Source organism: Equus quagga, chromosome 12, assembly GCF_021613505.1.
Source record: "Equus quagga isolate Etosha38 chromosome 12, UCLA_HA_Equagga_1.0, whole genome shotgun sequence".
In the NCBI taxonomy this organism is placed as follows: domain Eukaryota; kingdom Metazoa; phylum Chordata; class Mammalia; order Perissodactyla; family Equidae; genus Equus; species Equus quagga.
The window spans coordinates 61,906,992-61,928,674 of record NC_060278.1 but is presented as its reverse complement, the minus strand read 5'-3'; the positions used below and the strand labels follow the sequence as shown (position 1 = coordinate 61,928,674).

The window sequence follows — 21,683 nt, the reverse complement described above, 5'->3', positions numbered from 1 at the left end:
TTTCTGGAAAATCTGCAGAAACAGACAAGATGTAGCCACTGCCCAGGTCACCGCCCTGAGGCACTGACAGTCCACCAAGGGGGAAGAGCAGGCACAGATGGAACTTCATGGCACTTCGACACCTCCCTGGAAAGGTGGGGTACACGAGTGCATGTGTCTGTGCATGTGTGCGCATGTGTGCATAGGTGTGTGTGTTGGGGGGGCGGGGCAGGGCTGGCCCATCAGGCCCACTGTGAGCCCACTGTTAACAGTGACAAACCTACCACGTGCAGTTTGCACGTAACATGTCAGACAGCACTCAGTACTTTCCACGTAGGAGTTTATCATACTCTTCCAATCATCCTAGGAAGAAGGCACTATTATTAATGTCCCCGTTTACAGATGAGGAAATTGAAGCTGAAAGAGGTTAATAAGTTACTTTCCCAAGGTCACAGCCAGGACGTGACCCCAAGCCTGGATTCATAGCCTCTATGTACACCCCAGCCTTGGCCCTGGGAAGACGCTCCTCAAGAGCCCCAGCTCCTCGAGGCTGGAGCAAGAAGCAACAGGAGCTGCCTCCTGGAGCAATGGGCCAGCGGTTCCTGCACGCACGGCCCCCGTCCCAACAGGGCAAGTAGGGCACTTCTGCAGCTACAACCTCTGTCACGCGCGGCCCGGGCCATGGCTCACCTTGGCGTCCACTCAGCAGATGGAATTTCTTGAGCAGCCTTCACCTATCTGCCTATCTGGTGAGTTTCCTAATGTGTCAACACTCTGTGCTGTGGCCGGGCTCAGAGGCCCAGCCCACGCTAATGGGTTGAGACCAGCTGCATCTGCACAGCCCAGCCACGACCTGGGACTAATGGCAGCAGGAAGGCCCCTCCGCGGCTGAGCTCACCGGGCTTCTGGTTGCCTTCCCTGCCTCCTTCTGCCCTGAGCAGCTGTCTTCAGCCCACCTCCCCTGGAAACGAGGGTGTACGGGAGGTGGACAGCAGGGAGCCTGGCCTCAAGGTGCCAGGCCGTGGGGGAAGCAGGAGGTAGGTAGGCAGTGGGGTCAAGGTCTGCTCCCATCAGCTTCAGGAGACCTTCTGGGTCTTAATTTCCCCTGTACCAGCTCCCACTCCACCTCCCTTACAGGATCACGGTGAAAAAAGGAAAAAATGTTGCATGAAAAAAGCTTTGAAAAGTTAAACGTGCACAAATGTAATGCAAATGGGAGGAACATGGGTGCCTAGGCCTGCCTGGGCGAGAGGCCAACTGAGGCCAGAGGCCCCACGTCCCAGGTGCGGAAGCTACTCCCCGGATGGCAGGTGCCAGAGATGGCCAGAGCCCCCGGGAGGAAGGGGATCCACTGGTGACCAGATTTAAACAGGGTCAAGCCTCACAGAAGCGTCCCAGCAGGGCTGGCCCTGGCCCTGCGCCCAGGCGTTCGCTGGCACTTGGTGGCCCCAGCACTGCCTGGTGATGAGATTATGGCCTGGCAGGCCTGGGCAAGGAGCCCCAACACGGAGTAGACACCCGCATGAGGACTGCCACCGTCAGGCCACCACCATGTGCTGCCTGACACACGTGGGTTTGCACAGAATAGGCACGCCAAGAGCAGGTGCCCCTTCCTCCCTCCTCCTGCCTGCCGCAGAGATCCCATAAGCAGGAGCTGGATTTGCCAGGACGGCCCCGGAGGGTGGAGCCGGCTGGCACAGAGTTATCCAGAAAACAAGACTAAAGGGTGTCTTCAGGAAGCCCGGCCAGGCCTGGCTGGAAACAGCACTCCCGCCCCCACCATGCCACCCTCGGCACAGCCTCACTGCACCCTGCAGTCTGGTCTGCCCTTCCACGTCCCTGGGCCGGGGGAGCACAGCTCCTTACCACCCAGGGCTCACGATGACTGTCTTGGCAGGCCCACCCCAGGCCGGACAGGCAGCCTCATTTTCCCTGGCCGTGTGGGGAGAACAGCAGCAGCTTCGGTCCCGGGGCCCTGGGCACTGCCAGGTTCCCCTTCCTCCAGCCCCTCCTGCTTCTGCGGCAGCTCAGCCCAGCGCTCAGAGCAGAGGACAGGCAGGCAGAATGTGTGCTGGGGCGCAGTGGCCCAGAGACTATCTGGCTGACATGGGGTCTTATGTTCCACCTTTTATCCTCTCTACACGGCCCTCAAGCCACCCAGTACGGGCGCAGCAGGTGCCTCCAGCTGCTCTGGACTCACCGGAGCGGGATCTTGACGCGGAGGTAGCGGTCCACGGCAATTGCCAGCAGGGCCAGGATGGAGCTCTGGGTGAGGATGAGGACAGGGCAGGCAACCATGAGGCAGGTGTGGAAGTAGGTCCATGGCCCGATGTTGATGAGGATGGCGAGGGGGATGACCAGAGCACCCACTGCTACATCAGCCACCGCCAGGGACACGATGAAGCAGAAGGTGGCATCCCGCAGCGCCTGGTTCACCTTCACCGCCCAGATCACCAGCACGTTGCCAGGCACCGAGACCAGGGCGATGAGCACCTCGATGCCGATGTAGGCGGCCTGGAAGGCCGAGACGGAGGGCGGCATGGCGGGCACAGGCCGGGCACATCAGCAGACGGGCACCAAGGGGCGTGAGGCAGGCACCTGTGGTCACGGAAGCCTAGAGTGGGGAGGCCCGCCTGTGGGGAGGGGAGCCAGCAGCTCTGCAGCCCCCGCCGCCCTGTGGGGATGTGCCCCACTTGGCACACGTGGTGCCCGCCCAGGCTGGCGGAGTACCTGGCCCTTTCTCTCCAATCTTTGTCCCTCCCCTTATAGCCCCAGAGGTTCCATTCAGCAACTTAAAATAGCAGCGCTCACTCCTCCACCGGCTTTCTTATCAGGTGAGAGGCAGCTCCCAGCACACACACCCGCACGGGTCCCCCGTACCCGGCTCTGCCCACCTATGCCCACAGAGCAGGACGCAAGGAGCTCACCATCCTGCGTGCTGGCCGCCAGGGGACCCCAGAGGCAGCGCCTAAAGTTGCGGGCACCTGGGGCCGCCCGGAGCGCCGCGGCCACGCCGGGCAGGGCTGGGCTCCGGCAGCGCGCGCTGCTCCTGGTTCTCCAGGCTCCCGCGGCAGCCTCCCGGCCCGGCCTTTCCAGCAATCACATGGTGCGGCGGAGGCTCAGCCCCGGACGCTTTTAAAGAGGTAGCGCCCGTTCCGCACCTGGGACTGGGCGGGCAGACGCGGGCCTAGGGGGCTGAGCCGAGCACCAGGCCAGGGCGCGGCCCCTGCCCCGGAGAGCGCCCCCCGCCCCGCCCCGCCGGAGACCCTGCGGCGCCTGCCTCCCAGCCCTGCCCGGTCCGCTCGGCTCAACAGGGACCCTCGCGCGCCCCGACCCCAAGGGCATTCTCGCGGCCTCTGTCAACCCTCTCCCGATACCCGCCGGGAGCCCCGGGGCGCTTAGGCACAGACCTACCCAAGGTCACCCAAACTGGCAGAGCTCCCAGCGCCCGCACGGTGCTGTCCAAGCGCCCGCCCAGCTCGACGCCTCCAGCAACCGCTGGCTCCGGGATGCCCGGCGAGCCCGGGGCCAGCCTGTCAGGTCCGGGGGGATGTGGCGGGCGGGGACTGACTCGGCATCAGCGCCTCCTTCGCCCCCCGGCGCTGGAGCTGGTGACAATCGACTCCGCGCACCCGAGGGGCGGGGGCGGCGGCGGCACCGGGCCCCTCCCTCCTCGCCCTCCGTCTCCTCCCCACCCCTCCTCCAAACAAAGGAAGTGATTCTGGTTGAGAAAGGCTGGGAACCTGTGAGCCTTTTCTAGGGTCTGGTGTCGGAATCCGGCCTCTCTGTGCTCACTCCCTCCTTCTCTGTGCGGGGTGCCCCGGAGTCCCAGCCCCGCCTCGGGAGACCCCTCCACCTGCCTCAGCCTCTCGCCTGCCTGCGGGGCTCCAGGATGGCCCTTCTCTGCTTCCTCCTGGCACAGTCCCCACCCTCAGTCCTCAGACCCTGCTCTCCCATGAAACCAGCTCCTGCATGTTCTCAGGAGCTATACTTTGCAGCTCCATCCTGAGTCATTATGCTTATTTCTCCTCTATCTTCCAGAACTGCCTTTTAGTCTATTAGCAATTTCCATCTTGCAGATGAGGGCCAGAGGCTGGCAGATGGGACCTACTTCCCAAAATGGTCCCCACCAATGTCCCCCTCTCTCCTCCTTCTCTGTACTCCTCCCTCTTCATAGCACAGGAGCTAAGCCACAAGGTCTGCAGCCCAGTCCCCTCGGTGTAGACGAACAGCAGACTGGAAGGAAGGGGCTTCCACAAGGGGGCACAGCAAATCCTGACGGCCGGAGTAAGAAGCCAGGCTCCTGACTCCCATCACAGTGCTCCCCTCTCTGTGCCCCATCCCAGTCCCTCTCTGGGCTGCCTCATGCTGCAGCTCAGATTAGGTGGCCTGCTGGTGTCGACTAAGAACCACCCAGGGGCAGACCCCTGCTCAGAACAGATGCGTTGCAGAGATCCCGATCTGAGAAACCCTTGCTCGTGGATATTGGGAAAGGGCCCCAGGAGAGCAAAGAGAGTCTGGCTGAGGACCCCAGTGCCACCTGGCCTGGCCCCAGCCCCTGAGGCTCTGCCCGCCTGTTGGACCTCGGGATGCCAGACAGGAGTTCTTCCCAAGGAGGGTGAGAACACAGCTTCTGCTGGGGGTCCGCACCGAATCTCCGTGGGGATCAGGGTCAGTGGGGCTGGAACCTGAGGAGCTGGAGGAGCGGGAGAGGGGGCTGAATCTTCCTGGGGAGGAGGAAACCCAGTGGGAAAGGTAACTTCCATTTCTGCCTTCAGGGGAGCAAGGAATCTGTGCCACAGACGGCAAATCGCAGTCCTTCCCTAGACCCTGGGGAGAAACTGGGACGTGTCGCCCTCCACTTCCCCTGCAGACGTCCTCAGCACTCCGGAGCCTCCTCCCCAGGCCCAGCAACAGGCAAGCCTTCTTGTCCATCCTGGGCTCTCAGCCCTTCCTTGGCTCAAGTCCTTGTGGGATCAAGGCTTTCTCTTGGTTTTCACTCAGCTTCCTAATTTTTGTTCATCTAGGTGTCAAAAAAACCTACAAAGACCCAGCAGGCCCAGATTGGGGCAGGGCGTAGGTGAGCAGGTCACCCTGTCTAAGCTTCAGCAGTGTCTTCAGCTCTGGAGGGCACCTGAGCGGGCCCCCGCCCCCCCATACACTCCTCACCCCCAGTTCTTCCATGTGGGTTGTTGACTTGTAGTGGATACATTTGCATAATCCCCGTAGGGAATTTGTTTGTTCCTCAGTTCTGGGCAGAATAAATCAAAGCTGTTATCCCTTCTCTCCTCCTCCCCTCGCCCCCTCTGCTCTCTGTCCCTCCACCCTGCTGGTCCCAGGGCCAAGCCTCCAGGGACTACATTGACCTTTGAGAGCAGAGCTGGCCCAGGCAGGGTCCGTCCAGAGAGCCGCTCTGGGAAAAGCACCTGTCTCCGCAGAGTCTCTGAGCAGAGGGGAGGGGGGTCAGAGGTGAACACAGTGCTCCTGGGCAGCAGGACCACTTCGTGCAGGAAAAAGAGCGCTTGACTGACAGTCAGAAGAGCTGGAAGCTGGCTTCGGGCCCTCACTCACTGGCTGTGTGGCCCTGGGCAAGGCACTTTTCATCTCCTGGCCTCAGTTGCCTTAGACAGCTGACGTCTCCTGTCCTGTCCTGCTCTGACAGCACCCAGTCCATTCTGAGGCAGGAAAGATGGTCGAGACAGAGGCTGTGGGGGTGGCCTCTCCCCCTAGAAGAGTTCTAGGTCCTGGCTGCCCATATGCGGCAGATTCCAGGGCCAAGAGCAGGGTCAGTGCAGGGGGAGGTTAGAGGAGGGTCAGAGGTCTGTAGTTGGGGGAGGATGGTATGGGAAAGAGTGGACAGAACAGGTGGGACCAAGGTATCTGGAATTACACTGAGCCAAAAACTCTCTGGCTTCCATCACATGTCCAGGACCTCCAGACATGCTGACCCTCCCCACACCAGGGTCCATCCATGCCCCGCAGACACAGGGCCCTCGACGTGAAGAGGTGAGCCTTGGTCTGCTCACGAAGGCCTTCGCAGGGTGGCAGAGCTTCCTGAGCTGACTTAGGAGTGTCTAGCCAGACGTTTTATCAGCAGGACAAGCAGCAGCACCAGGCGGGGCCAGTAGAAGGACGAGGAGTGCTCTGTGTAGCCAGTCACGCTGAAGTTGGCACCAAAAGACACAGGGACCAGGCGTGGATGCCTTCAAGGTCACCCAGGGAGAAGCTTCTGTTTGGCATGTGGCTCTGGGAGCAAGATTAGGTCTAAAGACCCCCAGGCCTGCCCCTGCCCCCATCCTTCCCCCTGAAGCCCCTGTCTAGATTTCTCAGGGCCCCTCACTCTTGCCCTCTCTCCACTGTGGGGAGGGGGTGTGTGGGGAAGTGGGGGCTGGTAGAGGCACTCCTGCAGGGCAGCCCTGCCCCTCCTCCTTCCTGGAATTCTCCCAACTGAATGAGACACGTGGAGTCGGGAAGAGGCCTGCCCCAAGAGAGCAGCCATCCCTGCAGACCCTCAGGACACCAGCAGGGAGGGGGCCACCAAGGTTCAGCTCAGGCCCCAGGGCGGTCTGGGGCTGGATGAAGCTTTAGGATCGCTCTTTCCCCTGCCAGCAGGCAGGAGGTGATTTTGGTCCCTGCGTTGTTTCTCACCACTCTCTGGGCAGTATGTGGAGGGAGAGGAGAAGGCGGAGGGGGAGGGGGAAGTGGGAGAGGGGACAGAGGGGGAGGGGAGGAGGAGGAGGCGAGCAGAGCAAGGGCGGGCTGGTTGGAAGGAGAAGATTTCTGGACGGCAGGGAGGCCCCGGCCTTGCCCTCGTCCCCCAGGCCCCGTTTGCCCCTTTGAGGTTCCCTCTTCAGATCTGGAATCCAGGTCTCTCTCCCCTCCCCATCCCCTCTCCCAGGTCAGCAGCTGGGTCTGTGGGAAGGAGCTAGTCGAGGTCCCTCCGGATAGCACAGAACTGGTCCTAAATCCTGAAGCGAGGATGTCCCTTCCATTTCCTTCTTAACTTCATCGTTCCTTCCTTCATTTAGTCTATTCAAAAGACGTTTCCTGAACCCCTTTTTCACGTTAGACAATGAGCTGAGCACAGAAGACAGAGAAATGAAAAAGCCATCATTTCCCGCACCGTCTCTGGAAAGACCCCCCAGTCAGGGTGGGGAGCACAAGGCACAAACGACCCCAACATGCAGCCACCTGGGCGGCTCAGAGGTCTTTCCCACCCTACTGATGGGTACTTCCTCCTGTTCACAGATAAGAGCTGATGCCAGCGCCATGGGGGTCTGTTCTGGCGGTTTGGATGCTGTTCGCTGAAGACCCCTCAGGGCTCAGCCGAGAAGCCTCAGGACCTCAGGGGCTGGGAAGGAGGGTCAGGTCTTGACTCTCAGTCAGGACTCAGAAAACCACCCTGCTTTAGCCAGAGCCACTCTGCTTCAGCTCACTTCACTCCGGGGTTCCTGCTATGAGATTTTATTTGAACATAAGATTTTATTAGCTCTGTGGCTTTAAAAGTCTTGAAAGTCTGAGCTTCAACCCAACTTGTACAGATAAGGAAACTGAGACCCAGAGAGGCAATCAACTTGTTACCCCCGTGAGTTGGAGGCAGAGCCTGGTGCCAGGGGAGATGTCCGGGGTGAGCCCTGCCCTGCATCCGCCCGTCCCGGCCCTGGGGAGTCCCCTGAGCACCAGCCTTTGAGCTCAGGCCTCGGGGAAGTCGGGTGTCCTGGCTTCCACACCCTCCCCACCTTGCGGGGGGCGGGGGAGGCAGTCTGCTAACCCCCCAGAGAAATCGGCATGGGGGGACACGCTCTCCTACAGTAATAAAGGCCCCTTTTACAGGTGCACAGTGGTTCAGTCTTTAGAGACATACGTCATGTCCCACACGGAATGCTCACACACACCCCAGAGGGAGCACAGCAGTGTCACTCGTCCTTAATCGTGGGCGAGGACACCGGGCTGGGAGACGTTGGAGGGAAGCCACTGGCAGACTGCCCAGGGTGTGCGGTGTTTGCCTAGGCATGTGAGGCTCATGGGGTGACTGGCATCGCTGGTCAGTTGCTCTGGAAGGGCATCCTGGAGGAGGCTCCAGCCCCACCCACTCATTCCGTGTTAACTGGCGGCTGTGAATGGCAGCCTAAGAAGATGTTCTGTTCTGAGGGCTCTCAGGGGCTCCCAGCTTGGGGTTGGAGGGCAGGGCTGGTGTGGAACCTGCTCAGAACCAGCTGGAGCTCACGTTGGGCGGGTGGGCAGTGTGTTCCAGCTGCCACAGACAAGGTCGCGGGGGCGCTGGGTGGGGAAGGCCTTGGAGCAGGGGTGAGATGTCCTGATTTGTGGAGAAGGGCTGCTGGCCTGGGCAGACAGAAAGGACAAACAGCCTGAGCAAGAGAGGTGTGTTCTGGGCAGGACCAGGGGCTGGTGCTGGGCAGCAGGGCCCACACTGCTGGAGGCCCCCTCGGGAGGTGGGGGAGACTGTGGCGGGTGGTGCACCCAGTCAAAGGCGGAAGGCCTCAGCCCCTGCCCTGGCTCCACCTGTTAGCTCTGGATGAACCCCAGCAACTCACCGCATCTCTCTGAGCCTCGGTTCTCCTATCCATAAACGAGGAATAATCACATCACCTATTTTATCTGTTTGAAAGTGTTTTTCAGGTTGTAAATCACTAGACAGATGTGGTCCACCCTATGGGTGATGGGAAGCCTTCAAGGGTTTTTGAAGGATCTGAAAGATGCTCTTTTGGAAAGGTGCCCCGTGCAGAGTGGACTGGAGGAGGGGGAGGGCCAGGCAGGAAGACCCATCAGAGACAAGTCCTGGCCAAACAAGATTAAAAGCCAAACATAAGAGGAAGCAGTGGGAACAGAGAAGATGGACAATAGAGATGTCACATAGGACTCCCAGCTCCTTGGCCAGCCAAGCAGAGCAGCCGGGGAGAATGGAGAGGCAAAGAGGACGATTGAATTTCAAGCTTGGGCTCCTGGAGAAATGCTGGTGGTGGTGAGTGGGATTGAAGCAGGAGAGGCTGGCTGTGGGACAGCGAGGGTGAGAAGGCCTCTCCTGGGCAGGTAGGGTGGGATGTGCCTACCCAGGCGCAGGGTCCAGCAGGCTTGTGGCAATGGCCCAGGGGACAGTCAGAGCTCCGCCTGGGTCATGTCAATCTAGGCGGCAGTCAGAGCTCCAGGAGAGGTGAGATCACTCCAGGAGAGGATGCCAAAGAGAGCTGGAAAGAAGCAGGCTGTGCCCACAGCACCCGGGAAGAAGTGGGACGATTCGATGACAAGAAGTGGGCGGGGAGGTAGAAGCACCATCTCAGGGTTAACGCTGGAGCAGGTAGGAAAGGCCGGGCCGTGGGGGCAGACGAGGCTTTGAAAGAGCTTGGCAGGGAGGAGAATAAAAGATGGACTGTGAGAGGCAGGAGACGAGGATCAAAAAGTGGTGGTTGTAGACGGGAGACCTGCACACGCTCACAGCCCAAGGGAGGGAAGCCGTGGCAAGGAGGAGACATCCGAGGGAAGAGAAACTGGGAGCAGATCCCACTCGTCAAGGTGCTGAGTGGTTAGTGACAGCTGGCCGGTCACAGAGCTCTGGGCGCTCCCCAGCCCAGGAGTGCCAGCTCTCCACCACCTCCAGGCCCTCGGCCCCAGTCCCGACTCTCCTCCACGCCCGCCCCCACCCGACGCTTGGCCAGCAGGGAGCCGCCACGCTGCTCATCAATTAAAGAATCAGGCTTCTCCTGGCACCAGCAGCTCTCCATGCGGCAGCCCATGGCCCGGCTCCCACGCCTGACTCTGGCCCACGTGGCGCCAGCCATGATTTCTTGGCTTCTCTGCCCTGACTGCGGCCAAGAGGTGCCTGCGGGCCATCCACCTGCCGCCCAAGTTGCTCTACCACACCTCCCGGCAAGGCCCCCCATCCTGGCCAGCACTTCACCCCCACCGCCCTGGACTCCTCGAACGCCACCTCCAGGGGTGCGGGGCAAGGATCCTCTGCCTCCCGTCCCCTCAGCAGGCAGAAGGGGAAACCGAGGCAGGGGGGATTATGTGGCTTTGGTTGGAGGTTGGCGGGCTGGCATCTGGACTCCCTAATGCCTCCTTTATTCTCTTCCACCCTACAGGCAGGGCCAACAACTCTCGAGAAAGAGAAGTATGCCCACTGCCTTCTCCATGTTCTGAGAGGGCAAGGAGGGCCGTGCGGACCGGGGAAAATGGGAAAGGAAGGACAGGGCAGAGTTGCCAGATTAAATTCAGGACACTCGGCTAAATTTTTAAACAGCTTCATTGAGATATAGTTTACATATCATAAATTCACCCATTTAAAGCATACAATTCAATGATTTTTAGTATATTTGCAGAATTGTGCAACTATCACCATAATTTAATTTTAGAACACTTTCCTTCTCCCCCCAAAATCCTTGCCCCTGTTAGCAGTCATTTCCCTGCTCCTCCGCAGCCCTACCCCGGCCCCGCAATCACTAATCCATTTCCCATCTCTGTGGATATGGCTGTTCCGGGCATTTCATGTACGTGGAACTACACAATACCTGGTCCTTCGTTACCAGCTTCCTCTGCGTGGCAGGAGGTTTCCAAAGTTCGTCTATGTTGTACCATGTGTCAGCACTGCATCCCTTTCTGTAGCTGAATAATATTCCATCATGAGGACACAGCACGCTTGTTTATCCATTCTTCGGTCAATGCACATTTCAGACTATTATGCATGATATGCTCTGTGAACATTCGTGGACAAGTTTTTGTGTGGACGCATGTTTTCACTTGTCCTGGGCAGATGCAGACAGAGGATGTGGCCATTTCTCACGTTTATCTCGTGGGTCGTCATGCTGCCTCGTGGGGAAACTGTGATGATCCCCTTTAACAGAGTAAAACGCCAAGGCTCAGAGAGAGGCCTGGAACCGCCAGAGCTGGAACTGAGATATGAACTCAGGTCTCTGACTCCCAGCCCAGGGTTCTTTGCACCACATCACAAGCAGCCCTTCTCAGACCGTCTGCAGTCCACCTAAGAGAACGAGACAAACGGAACTGGAGAAGCAGCACAAGCAATGTGAACAGTCACCTGTCACTCTGAACTCCTAATTAGGTGCTTTGTGGACTGTGGCCCCGGTGAGGCTAGGCCTGAAGCCAGAGGCTCCTTGGAAGGAGCGAGGCGGAAAGCTAACAGGTGGAGGGTCCACTCTCCTCCACGCGGACCCCCAGGAGCCTGTCAGAGAGCCCACCACACCCAGGTCTTCACAGTGACTGTCGATGGAAGCCCCGCCCAGAAGGGATGGAGGCAAGAGGCCACCAGCCACAACCCCATCACAGGAGGAACCGACCGGGGCCGCATTCCTGGGAAAAGAACGGAGAGGTGACTAGACAGCTCGGGCTTGGCGACAAGCTCGAGCCCCTTCTCTCAGCTCCAGCCTTAGCCCAGCCCCAATTCCCTGACCGTAAGCAGAACGCTCAGTGTGAGTGACATTAATCCGGTCACATCTGCCTCACCCCTCTGCCCTGAACCCAAGGCCCAGTCACGGGGAGCAGAGGGCTGCAAGAGGTCCCTCACCAGGTGCACTTTCCTGACGTCGGAGCGAGCGCCGGGCTGCAGCCGAGCCTCCCTGCCCCTCCCGGGGCCCACCCAAAGTCCCAAATTCCAGGCCAGAGGAAGAGACAGGAGCTTGCTAGAGGCGTCCACCGAAGCTAAGGCCGCCCGCTCTGTCTGGCTGGTCAGGTGGGTGGGACACGCAGAGGTTTCTGTTTCAACCACTGTCCTGGCCCCAGAGTTGGACGGACTTCATCCAGGGCTCACAACAGCTCCTGGCACATAACAGAGCTCCAGAAACGTTTATGGAAGGCCGGGCGTTCAGAATAATACAGCACGACGACAAGAAGGTCCAGATCCACACACTTCAGCGTTAGCTCTCACCAACACCCCCAGCATTGCAGGTGAAGGAAGTGTAATTGTTTTCCCATTTCGCAGAGCAGGAAACTGAGGCCTAGGGAGGCCTGTGGGTCTGCTCAGTGGTGGAATCCAGGGCCGGAGGGAGCCACCCAGCTCAGGCCGTTGCCTGAGGCTCGAGGTCCCCCTGCTGGCCAGACGGAGGCCTGGGCGGGTGAGGATCTGGAAAGGGCCGGCTGCTCTGGAGCTCCCGCCCTCCTGGCCGCTCTGTGGTGGATACGGGGTTGGGAGAAGCATGTCTGCACTCAGCTTTAGGCCAACTGGCAGGTGCTCTGCACAGGGCTCCAGGCGGGATGCTCCACCTCGCAAGGGACCAGACCAGAGGGAGACCGACCCTGCCCTGCCCCACCCCTCCTTCTGAGGCTTGGCCGCACCCACCTGGAGAGTGAGAGACCAAGGGCGGCAGTGCCTACGGAGGCCACCCAGAGGGACGGATGGACTCTGGTCTCCTGGCGCCCAACCCACAGGGCTTTGTTCTGGTTTTTCCAGGCAAAGTCTCCTAAATCAGCCCAAAGGGATGGCAGTGCTCCTATTTAGAGAAATCCCCAGAAAAAAAGGATTTTCCCGCTTCCTTTACTCCCCCCACCTCATCTAGCGGGTCCATCCTGACAGAGAGAAAGGCTCACTCAGGCCCACCCCACTCTCGTTACTTCTGCCGATGGGGGCTGCTGGCTTCCAGCTGGGGATCGTGCTAATCCAGTCCTCCTCAGAGGTTAGGAGCTGGGTCTCTAGTGTCAAACAAATTTGTGTCAGATCTCACTCTGTCCCATCTCAGGGTCCGACTGTGGGCACTTTTCTCAACCAAGAAGCCTGTTTTCTCACGTGTAAAATAGAAGTTGTAATGCTTTCGTGGCGGGCTGTGGGGGGACCCAGTGACGTCTCACAGATCAGCAGCCTCGGGCAGGTGGCAAGGGCTCAGGCGACGCTGCTACTAATTATTGTCATGGCTCCACAGCTCTCCCTCCATCGCTTCGCTCAAGAGGGACCGTGAGGGCACAGTCGGCCGGTGGAGCTCTGCACGGAAGAGCGTGGAGCGTCTTGCCATGTGCTGAGCCGTCCCCAACCTGGTCACCCTCGTCCGCACGGGGAGGGGCGGCAGCTGCTTCTCTCCCTGCCCGGGCCCTGACCCAGCCAAGCACTGGCACAGCTGCCGAGATGGCCCAAATGCCTCTGCAGGGCTAGGTGGAGGACAGCTGGGGGTGGGGAGGAGGGCGAAGGGGCAGACAAGGAGCTCTCTTCCCTCACGTCGTGTCCACTTACCCTCCAGCTTCCTAAGCCGTTGGGGTCGGCTCGGGACCTCTGACCTCACTCCCGCCCCAGCCTGGGGCGGGGGCAGGTGGAGTTCCCCCTCATTCCTCCCGTGTCCTCTGCCCTCCCGTTCCTCCCCCCACGCCCGTGGCTGAACCCACGCTCCCGCCCCACCCCGTGCCCTGCTCCCTCCCCTGCCCATGTGCTGCCCAGCTGTCGCTGGTCCTGAGCTGGGCACTGCGCCGGCCTGCACCACGCATGAATCGCCAGCATTCACACTCTGGCCCCGGAGCCTCCACCTGTCCCCGCGGTCTGAGCAGCGGAGCTGTGTGGCCCCATCTGTCGTCCTCCATCCAGGACTCAGTGCAAGAGACTCAGCTTCAAAACCCCAGCTTCCACCTGCCAGCGTGGGGCGGGGAAGATGGGCTGAGGGGCAGGGCTGAGTTGGGGCCCCTCATCTCCTGGAGCAGCTGGCCTTGTCCTCCGCATCCCAGGCCCCCAGCACTGTCGGAAACAACATGCATTCCAGCGTGAAAAGGCAAAAAGCCCACCCCTCCTGAAAGGACATTTGCATATTTACCAGCATTCTCTGATCACGTTTCAGTTACTCACGGCCAGCACCAAACGGGGTGGGGGTGGGGTCAGTGTACAATGTAAACAGAAAGACACAACAGCGGCCGCATTTTTTGAATTAGTTTTTGTTACACAAGCAGTATGTGAATACACCTTCCTTGATTAAAAAAAAATGAAGCCATTGCAAGCTCAGGATTTTAAGGGACTCCATCTAGTGGGTAGGGGGAGATGAGGCTGTAGATGTGTGAGCCAACAATGACAGCCAGTCGACAAATGCTCAGAGAGCTCTAATCCTCTGAACAGGGGAGGCTGTAGGGCCCCAGGAGGCTTCACGAGGAAGCACATTTGCGCTGGGTTTCAAAGGGTGGGCAGGAGGTAGTCAGGCAGAGCAAAGTGGGTAGCATTCTAGGAAGACATGCAAAGACACTGGGGCCTGAACACACATGCACGTGGCATACACCACTAGATAGTGGTTAGCCATAGGGCTCAGCAGAAACAGAGGCAAGAGATGAAGGCTTGAATTCATCCCAAGGGCAGTGAGAAGCAACCCTTTAGAGAGCTGATGCTTGGGGCAATGAGGAAAGCAGGTGGGATGGGGCGAATGGAGAAAAGGAACATCAGGTAGGTGGTTCCTGTGAGAGTTCTGGTAGGAAGAGTAAGACTCTACGCTGGGCACCTAAGGGGGAGTGGAGATAGAAGGATTAACTCAAGAAATTCTTACATAGAAAGGATAGGACTTCATTCATTCATTCATTCATTCTGCTAACATCTTTTGAGGGCCTGCAGTGGCACCAGGTATTCAGAGATCAAAGACGGTCCCAGTGCTAAGAGGGGAAGATGGACAGGAAGACAGGTGGTGACAGATCAACTACAGTCAAAGCGCTATGAGAGAGAGAAGCCAGTGAGGGAGAGGCCGTGAGTGACCAGGAAGGGATGGGGTGGGGAGTGGGGCAGGAGGTCGAGGATGACTTCTAGGCTTCTGCCTCAGATGAGGAGCAATGAGCGGAGAGTGGAGCCCCCAGTGGAGGCATGGACACAAGGCAGGGGCGTGGCCGGAGGCAGAGGCTCGTCTGGGTCTGGCTCCTGGCTTTCCCTGTGCTCCTGCCTATCCAGAAAAGCCAGGTGCGGCTGAGGCTGCCTGTCACCTTCCCGGCTGAATGAGTTTCACAGAAAGCACCTAAAATAATTCCTGCGCCACAAATGTTAAGTTAAACAAAGAAAACAAGTAAAAAGTACGGAAACTTAAAGCAAGATGCATACTCATCAGGGTACCTTTCTGCATGAGCTCAGGGAGGGACCGTGGCCCCCTGGCCCTGACAGTCCACCAGGGACGTCTGACAAAGCCAGCCCTCAGCCTTCCAGGAAGACGCTGTCAAAAGAGAGTGTGGTACGAATGTGCAGAACCTGAGCTCCCCACAGGAGACCCGGATGCACAGAGGAACAGAGAGGGCGAGCGGGCTCGGCAGTTCTCTCCGCAGGAGGAGTCGGTGTGGCATCACCTGTTGCACGAGTGTGTACCGTGCACTTTGCACATCACACTCCTACATGATCCCGGGAGAAAGTCCCCAACCTATGAATTCTCTTTGTTCTTGTGCTGTAACTATTGTCGGTTTCCTGAAAGTTTGGAGGAGGATGGAGCGGAGGATGGAGGCGTTGATGCTGTTGGTGGTGAAGTTGTGGAAACTTGGAAAGATTCACGGACCTGCTTCACCACCACGGGAAATGAAAGGCTTTGAGGGAACCACCTCATCGGACCTCGGGAGGCTCATGTCTTACTGATGTGACAAGAGTCGCAAACACGCTGATCTCGAGAGGGAAGCGCGGCGGCCGCCTCAGTGGAGGAGGTGCTCATGCCGAGCTTAAGCTAGACGCATGGACCAAGTGACTGACCAGGGGAACCTGCCTTCACTTATAGCTTGACTGCTCTGAGCACAACGAAATCGCCAACTGTAAAGAAATGCAGTCCTGTTTGATGGACCTGACGTCATATTTGAGAAGAAATTCTCAGATTTTGTTAAGTTTGGATCTTGCTGTAAGTTGTGTATTTTTTACATTTCTGAAGTTCCCATCCGTTGAGTGCTTATGTGCTCCAGGCAGTGCTGTCTTATGTGTGATCCATTCATGCCTCACGACAAACCTGTGGTATAGTTTCTAGCATTACTCTCATCTCACAAATTAGAAATGGTGAGGGAATGGCCCCGTGGCCAAGTGGTTAAGTTCGCGTGTTCCACTTTGGCGGCCCAGGGTTCGTTGGTTCGGATCCTGGGCGCAGACGTAGCATCGCTCATGAAGCCATGCTGAGGTGGCCTCCCACACAGAATATCTAGAACGACCTACAACTAGGATATATGACTATGTACTGGGGCTTTGGGGATAAGCCAAACCACAGCCAATCTTCTTCAAAAAAAAAAAAAAGAAAAGAAAAAAAGAGAGAAAAGAAATGACGAGGTGAAGAAGAAAGACTGAGTGGGGAGCCATCCTGCCACCTCAGCAGTCTGGCCTCAGCAGCTCCTCCACGTTGTGTAAACGCAGGATGTATCCAACTCTCCGAGCATCAGCCCCCTCGGTGGGGCTTCATCTCCTGGGAACGTGTGACGGGAAAGTGAATTATGTTCACCAAGAAGACTTCATTTTCCCAGGATTCTAGAAAGCACTGGACAAATCCCAGAACCTGAAGTGTCTGTGGTGAGGCCTAACCCCGGGCAACATTTGGGTCCGTTTTCTTCTTCTTGTGAAACAGCTGGGCCAGCAGGAGAGGCCTCACGGCTGAATCCCCACCGCTCCCTTCGTTCACGCTGTCCTGTCCTTGCAGCTCCATCCGTATCCTCAAAACTGACGCATCTAACAGAGGCCTATACCAGGGCACTTTTGAATAAGTGATGTTAATTCAGCTGATTTTGTACTGCTTTTGTGTTTCTGTAAAAAATCCATAAATTTGTTCAGCTCCCTTCCCTCTTGTTATTAATTTTTAAAAGTTATGGACTTCAGTTTCTAATGCATCACAGAGTAGTTTACTGATTGATCCTCTCACTCAAGACAACCAAAAATACTGGACAAAATTTTAAATGCATCAATAGACTGGTGAAGATTAAAGGTACACTCAGAAGCTTAAAATCATGAGAGGGCAGGAGCCCGGGGGACCAGCCTCGCTCTGACGTCAGCATTTACAATGAGCTGCAGTTTTCACAAACCGTGCGAGACACAGAGGGTACATCAACGGGAGGAGTCTAGTAGAAGAGTTACTCTCAGCGTTATCCATAACCTAGAACCCGAAGGCTGCAATTCATGACAAGGGTGAATTCGAAATAAATCTGAGCCCAACTTTCCTACCTCGAACCTGGCGCTGAACAGAAGGGAGGAAAACATCTCTCTTGAAGCAACAACTACCAGCTGGTCTGGCGCAGGTTTGCCACCCAAATTCACACCATCTCAATCGTTCAAACAATCTAAAGCCAAGACTGTGCATTTTTGTGATCCTGAGCCAGCAGTGCCATCCAATGCCTGGCAGTGGCAAATGAAAAACCATCCCGGAGGAAAGCACCTTCCCCTGGGCCTCGGGGAATCCCACAGATACAGCTCTAAGAAACGTGCGCTCAGGGTGAAAAAAAATCATAAACCACAAGGAAACAGGACACCATGAGTGAGGTCCCACAGGGAAACAGTAGAGTGTAGGAGTTCACAGCCCAGGCACGTTTTTGGTTGTCACAACTGGGGGGGGGGGGGGGGGGTGTGTGTGCTCCTGGCATCTGGTGGGTAGAGACCAGAGATGCTGCTGAACATCCTACACTGCACAGGACTGTCCCAGAGTGCATTGCTATTTGAGGGTCCATATCAACAATAGGGTTTATGACCTTGATGTTGGGTCAGGGCACCCCAGCCCCCACAACAAAGATTTATCTGGCCCAAGATGTCAATCGTGCCAAGGTTGAGAAACCTTGCGATGGCCGAATTATATTTGCAAAGCTTCTATTTTGGTATTATTAGGAAAAATATGTATAATAAGTATAAATGTAAACATAAAGGAATAAAACATATTGGTATTTGTTTCATAATTAATTGTTAAGCTGTACATTTATATTTTTGCCCTTTTCTGAATTGAGTTACATTTTCCCAATTTAAAAAATGTTTCTGAAATGAAGTGGACAGGTTTAACAGCTGATGAGACAAAGCTGCAGAGAGAATTACTGTGCTGGAAGGCAGATCTGAAGAAATTACCCAGAATGCAGTTCTGAGAGACAAAGAGATGGAAAGCATGAAAGAAAGATTGAATGGGAATTCCAGAAGACATGACAGAAAGAAGGGGCAATATTTGAAGAGTTAAATGCTGGAACTTTCTCAGAACTGAAGACTAGATAACAGATAACAGTCCACTAAATTGGGAAGCCCAGTTAATCACAAGCAGTATGAATAAAAAGTAGCCCACACCTAGAACACATCATGGGGAAACTTTCAGAATGTTTACAATTAAAAAAAGATAAAGCTCCACATCTGGGGACACTCGCAGCTCTCTGTGCTTGGCCCAGCTCCTTTCAAAATGTCTGCTGCTCATGAAATTCTGTGCAAGCTCAACTCAGAGGGGATCTCTCTACACTCCCAAGTGCACACACGTCAGTCAACATGCACACCAAGTTGATGCTGAGCAGGATGCTTTGAACACTGAAACCGTCATCAAGACCAAAGGTGTGGGTGAGGTCACCATTGTCAACATTTTGACCCACTGCAGCAACAAACAGAGGCAGAACGCTGCCTTCACCCCCCAGAGAAGGACCAGGAGAGGACTTGCATCAGTGCTGAGTTCAGACTTGGCCGCCTGGAGATGGTGATCGGGGGCCTACTGAAAATACCCACTCGGTGTGACGCTTCCGAGCTGAAAGCGTCCATGAAGGGGCTGGGGACTGATGAGGACCCCTCACTGAGATCCTGCTCAAGGACCAACCAGGAGCTTCAGGGAACTAACAGAGCCCACAAGGAAAGGTACAAGACTGATCTGAGAAGGACATTGTTTCTGATACATCTGGTGACTCCCGCAAGCTGATGGCTGCCCTCACACAGCGCAGAAGAGCAGAGGAAGGCTCTGTCATTGATTAAGAACTGAGTGACCAAGATGCTCAGGATCCCCACGATGCTGGAGAGAAAGGAAAGGAACTGATGTTCCCAAATGGACCAGCATCATGACCGGGCAGAGTGTGTGTCATCTCCAGAAAGTACTTGAAAGGTACAAGAGCCACAGCCCTATGACGTGTTAGGCAGCATCCAGAAGGAGGTCAAAGGACACCTGGAGAATGCTTCCCTGGACCTGGTCCAGTGTATTCAGAATAAGCCCCCGTATTTTGCCGACTGACTATACGACTCCACGAAGGGCAAGTGGTCACGTGATAAGGTCCTGATTAGAATCACGGCCTCCCACAGTGAAGTGGACATGTTGAAAATTAGGTCTGAATTCATGAGAAAGTACAGCAAGTCTGTGTCCTACCACATCCAGCAAGACACCACAGGTGACCGCCAGAAGGTGCTGCTGTGTGGTTGGGATGACTGAACCCGGGACAGTGGGAGCTCCAGAACTGGTGCTCCCAGGCTTCCAGCTAACAGTCACAGAAAATCAGCTTGTGACTAACAGCCGGCTATGCCCATCCGTGTGAGGATGACCTTAGCATCCCCACCCCCAACCTGGTTTTAGTTGCCTGAGCCCTACTTGCCTCTCCCATCCGGTCTCTCCTCTCAGCCAAAGAAATGAACATTATAAGGAGCTGGAAGTGAAATCTATGCTGTGAAACGCTTTGCAAATTCTCGTGTACTGTGTTGTAAACAGAAGAATAAACTGAATTTTTATTTTAAAAAATAATAAAAATGTAAAAGAAAGAAAAGATATTAAAAGCAGTCAGAGAGAAAAGATATATAACCTACAAGTAAAGGACAATTAGATTGACAGCTTTTTTATCAATAGTGAAAGCCAGAGGACAGTAGAATAATATCTTTAATGTGCTAAAGAAAAAATAACTGTATTCCTAGAATTATCATACTTAGTGAAAATATTCATGAAAGAAAGAGATATAAAAACATTAAATAACTCACAGTTTAAAGAGCACATGGTAATGGAAATTTAAAATACTTACAAAAGCTTAAAAACAGTAACACTACATGTCAAACTTGTGAAATACAATTAAAGCGGTACATTAGAGGGAAATCATAGTCTTTTTTATTGCAGTAACATTAGTTTATAACATTATATAAGTTTCGGGTGTATATCATATTTCGATTCCTGCGTAGAGTACATCATGTTCAACACACGAAGACTAACTGCAATCCACCGCCACACCCACGTGCCTGATCACCCCTTCCACCCTCCTCCCTCCCCTCTTCCCCTCTGGTAACCACCAATCCAATCTCTGTCTCTACATGGTCGTTTGTCGTCGTTTTTGTGTTCTACTTATGAGTGAGATCATAGGGTATTTGACTTTCTCCCTCTGACTTATTTCACTCAGCACAATACCCTGAAGGTCCATCCATGTTGTCACAAATGGCCAGATTTCATCGTTTCTTATGGCTGAGTTGTATTCTGTTGTGTATATATATACCACATCTTCTTTATCCATTCGTCTCTTGATGGGCAACTAGGCTGCTTCCAAGTCTTGGCTATTGTGAATAATGCTGCAGTGAACATAGGGGTGCATGTATCTTTATGCATTTGTGTTTTCAAGTCCTTTGGATAAATACCCAGCAGTGGAATAGCTGGATCATATGGTAGTTCTATTCTTAATTTTTTGAGGAGTCTCCATACTGTTTTCCATAGTGGTTGCACCAGGTTGCACTCCCACCAGTAGTGTATGAGGATTTCTTTCTCTCCACATCCTCTCCAACACTTGTTGCTTCCTGTCTTGTTAATTATAGCCATTCTGACGGGTGTGAGGTGATATCTCATTGTAGTTTTGATTTGCATTTTCCTGATAGTTAATGATGTTGAACATGTTTTCACGGTGACTGTGGGCCATCTGTGTGTCTTCTTTAGAGAAATGTCTGTTCAGATCTTTTACCTATTTTTCAGTTGGGTTGTTAGTCTTTTTGTTATTGAGATGTATGAGTTCTTTACATATTTTGGATATTAACCCTTTATCAGATATATGGTCTGCAAATATCTTCTCCCAATTATTAGGTTGTCTTTTCATTTTGTTGATGGTTTCCTTTGCTGTGCAGAAGCTTTTTAGTTTGATGTAGTCCCATTGTTTATTTTTTCTATTGTTTCCCTTGCCGGGTCAGACATGGTACTTGAAAATATGCTACTACGACCGATGTCAAAAAGCATACTGCCTATGTTTTCTTCTAGAAGTTTCATGGTTTCAGGTCTTACATTCAAGTCTTTAATCCATTTTGAGTTAATTTTTGTGTATGGTGTAAGATAATCTACTTTCATTCTTTTGCATGTGGCTGTCCAGTTTTCTCAATACCTTTTACTGAAGAGACTTTCCTTTCTCCGTTGTACGTTCTTGGTTCTCTTGTCAAAAATAAGCTGTCAATAGATGAGTGGATTTATTTCTGGGCTATCAATTCTGTTCCATTGATCTCTGTGTTTGTTTTCTGTGCCAGGACCACACTGTTGTGATTACTATAGCTTCATAGTATATTTTGAAATCAGGGAGTGTGATACCTCCAGCTTTGTTCTTTTTTCTCAGGGTTCCTTTGGCTATTTGATGTCTTTTGTTGTTCCATACAAATTTTAGGATCCTTTGTTCTAGTTCTGTGAAAAATGTTGTTGGAACTTTGATAGGGATTGCTTGAATCTGTAGATTGCTTTAGGAAGTATGGACATTTTAAGTATGTTAATTCTTCCAATCCAAGAGCATGAAATATCCTTCCATTTCTTTGTGTTTTCTTCAATTTCTTTCAACAATGTTTTGTAGTTTTCAGTGTACAGATCTTTCACCTCTTTGGTTAAGTGTATTCCTAGGTATTTTAT

At 54.6% G+C, this 21,683-nt stretch overlaps 1 protein-coding gene and 1 pseudogene across 5 annotated transcripts in view; one reads left to right on the top strand and one right to left on the bottom strand.

The window, feature by feature from the left end:
• ADORA1 (adenosine A1 receptor) overlaps positions 1-21,683 on the bottom strand; it is a 73,559-nt gene that overhangs the window by 27,028 nt on the left and 24,848 nt on the right. Inside the window, exons 2-3 of one of the 5 annotated variants that reach the window (XM_046679721.1) lie at positions 10,506-10,975; positions 2,180-2,577 (exon numbers count right to left, since the gene is read on the bottom strand). In XM_046679721.1, the coding sequence (XP_046535677.1) occupies positions 2,180-2,520 (341 nt within the window). In that variant the 5' untranslated portion in view covers positions 2,521-2,577; positions 10,506-10,975. Of the gene's footprint in view, positions 1-2,179; positions 2,578-2,873; positions 3,361-3,393; positions 3,826-10,505; positions 10,976-21,683 lie in introns of those variants that run through there. The other 4 variants (XM_046679724.1, XM_046679725.1, XM_046679726.1 and 1 more) reach the window with 4 other exon arrangements.
• LOC124248998 (annexin A2-like) lies at positions 18,267-19,268 on the top strand (annotated as a pseudogene).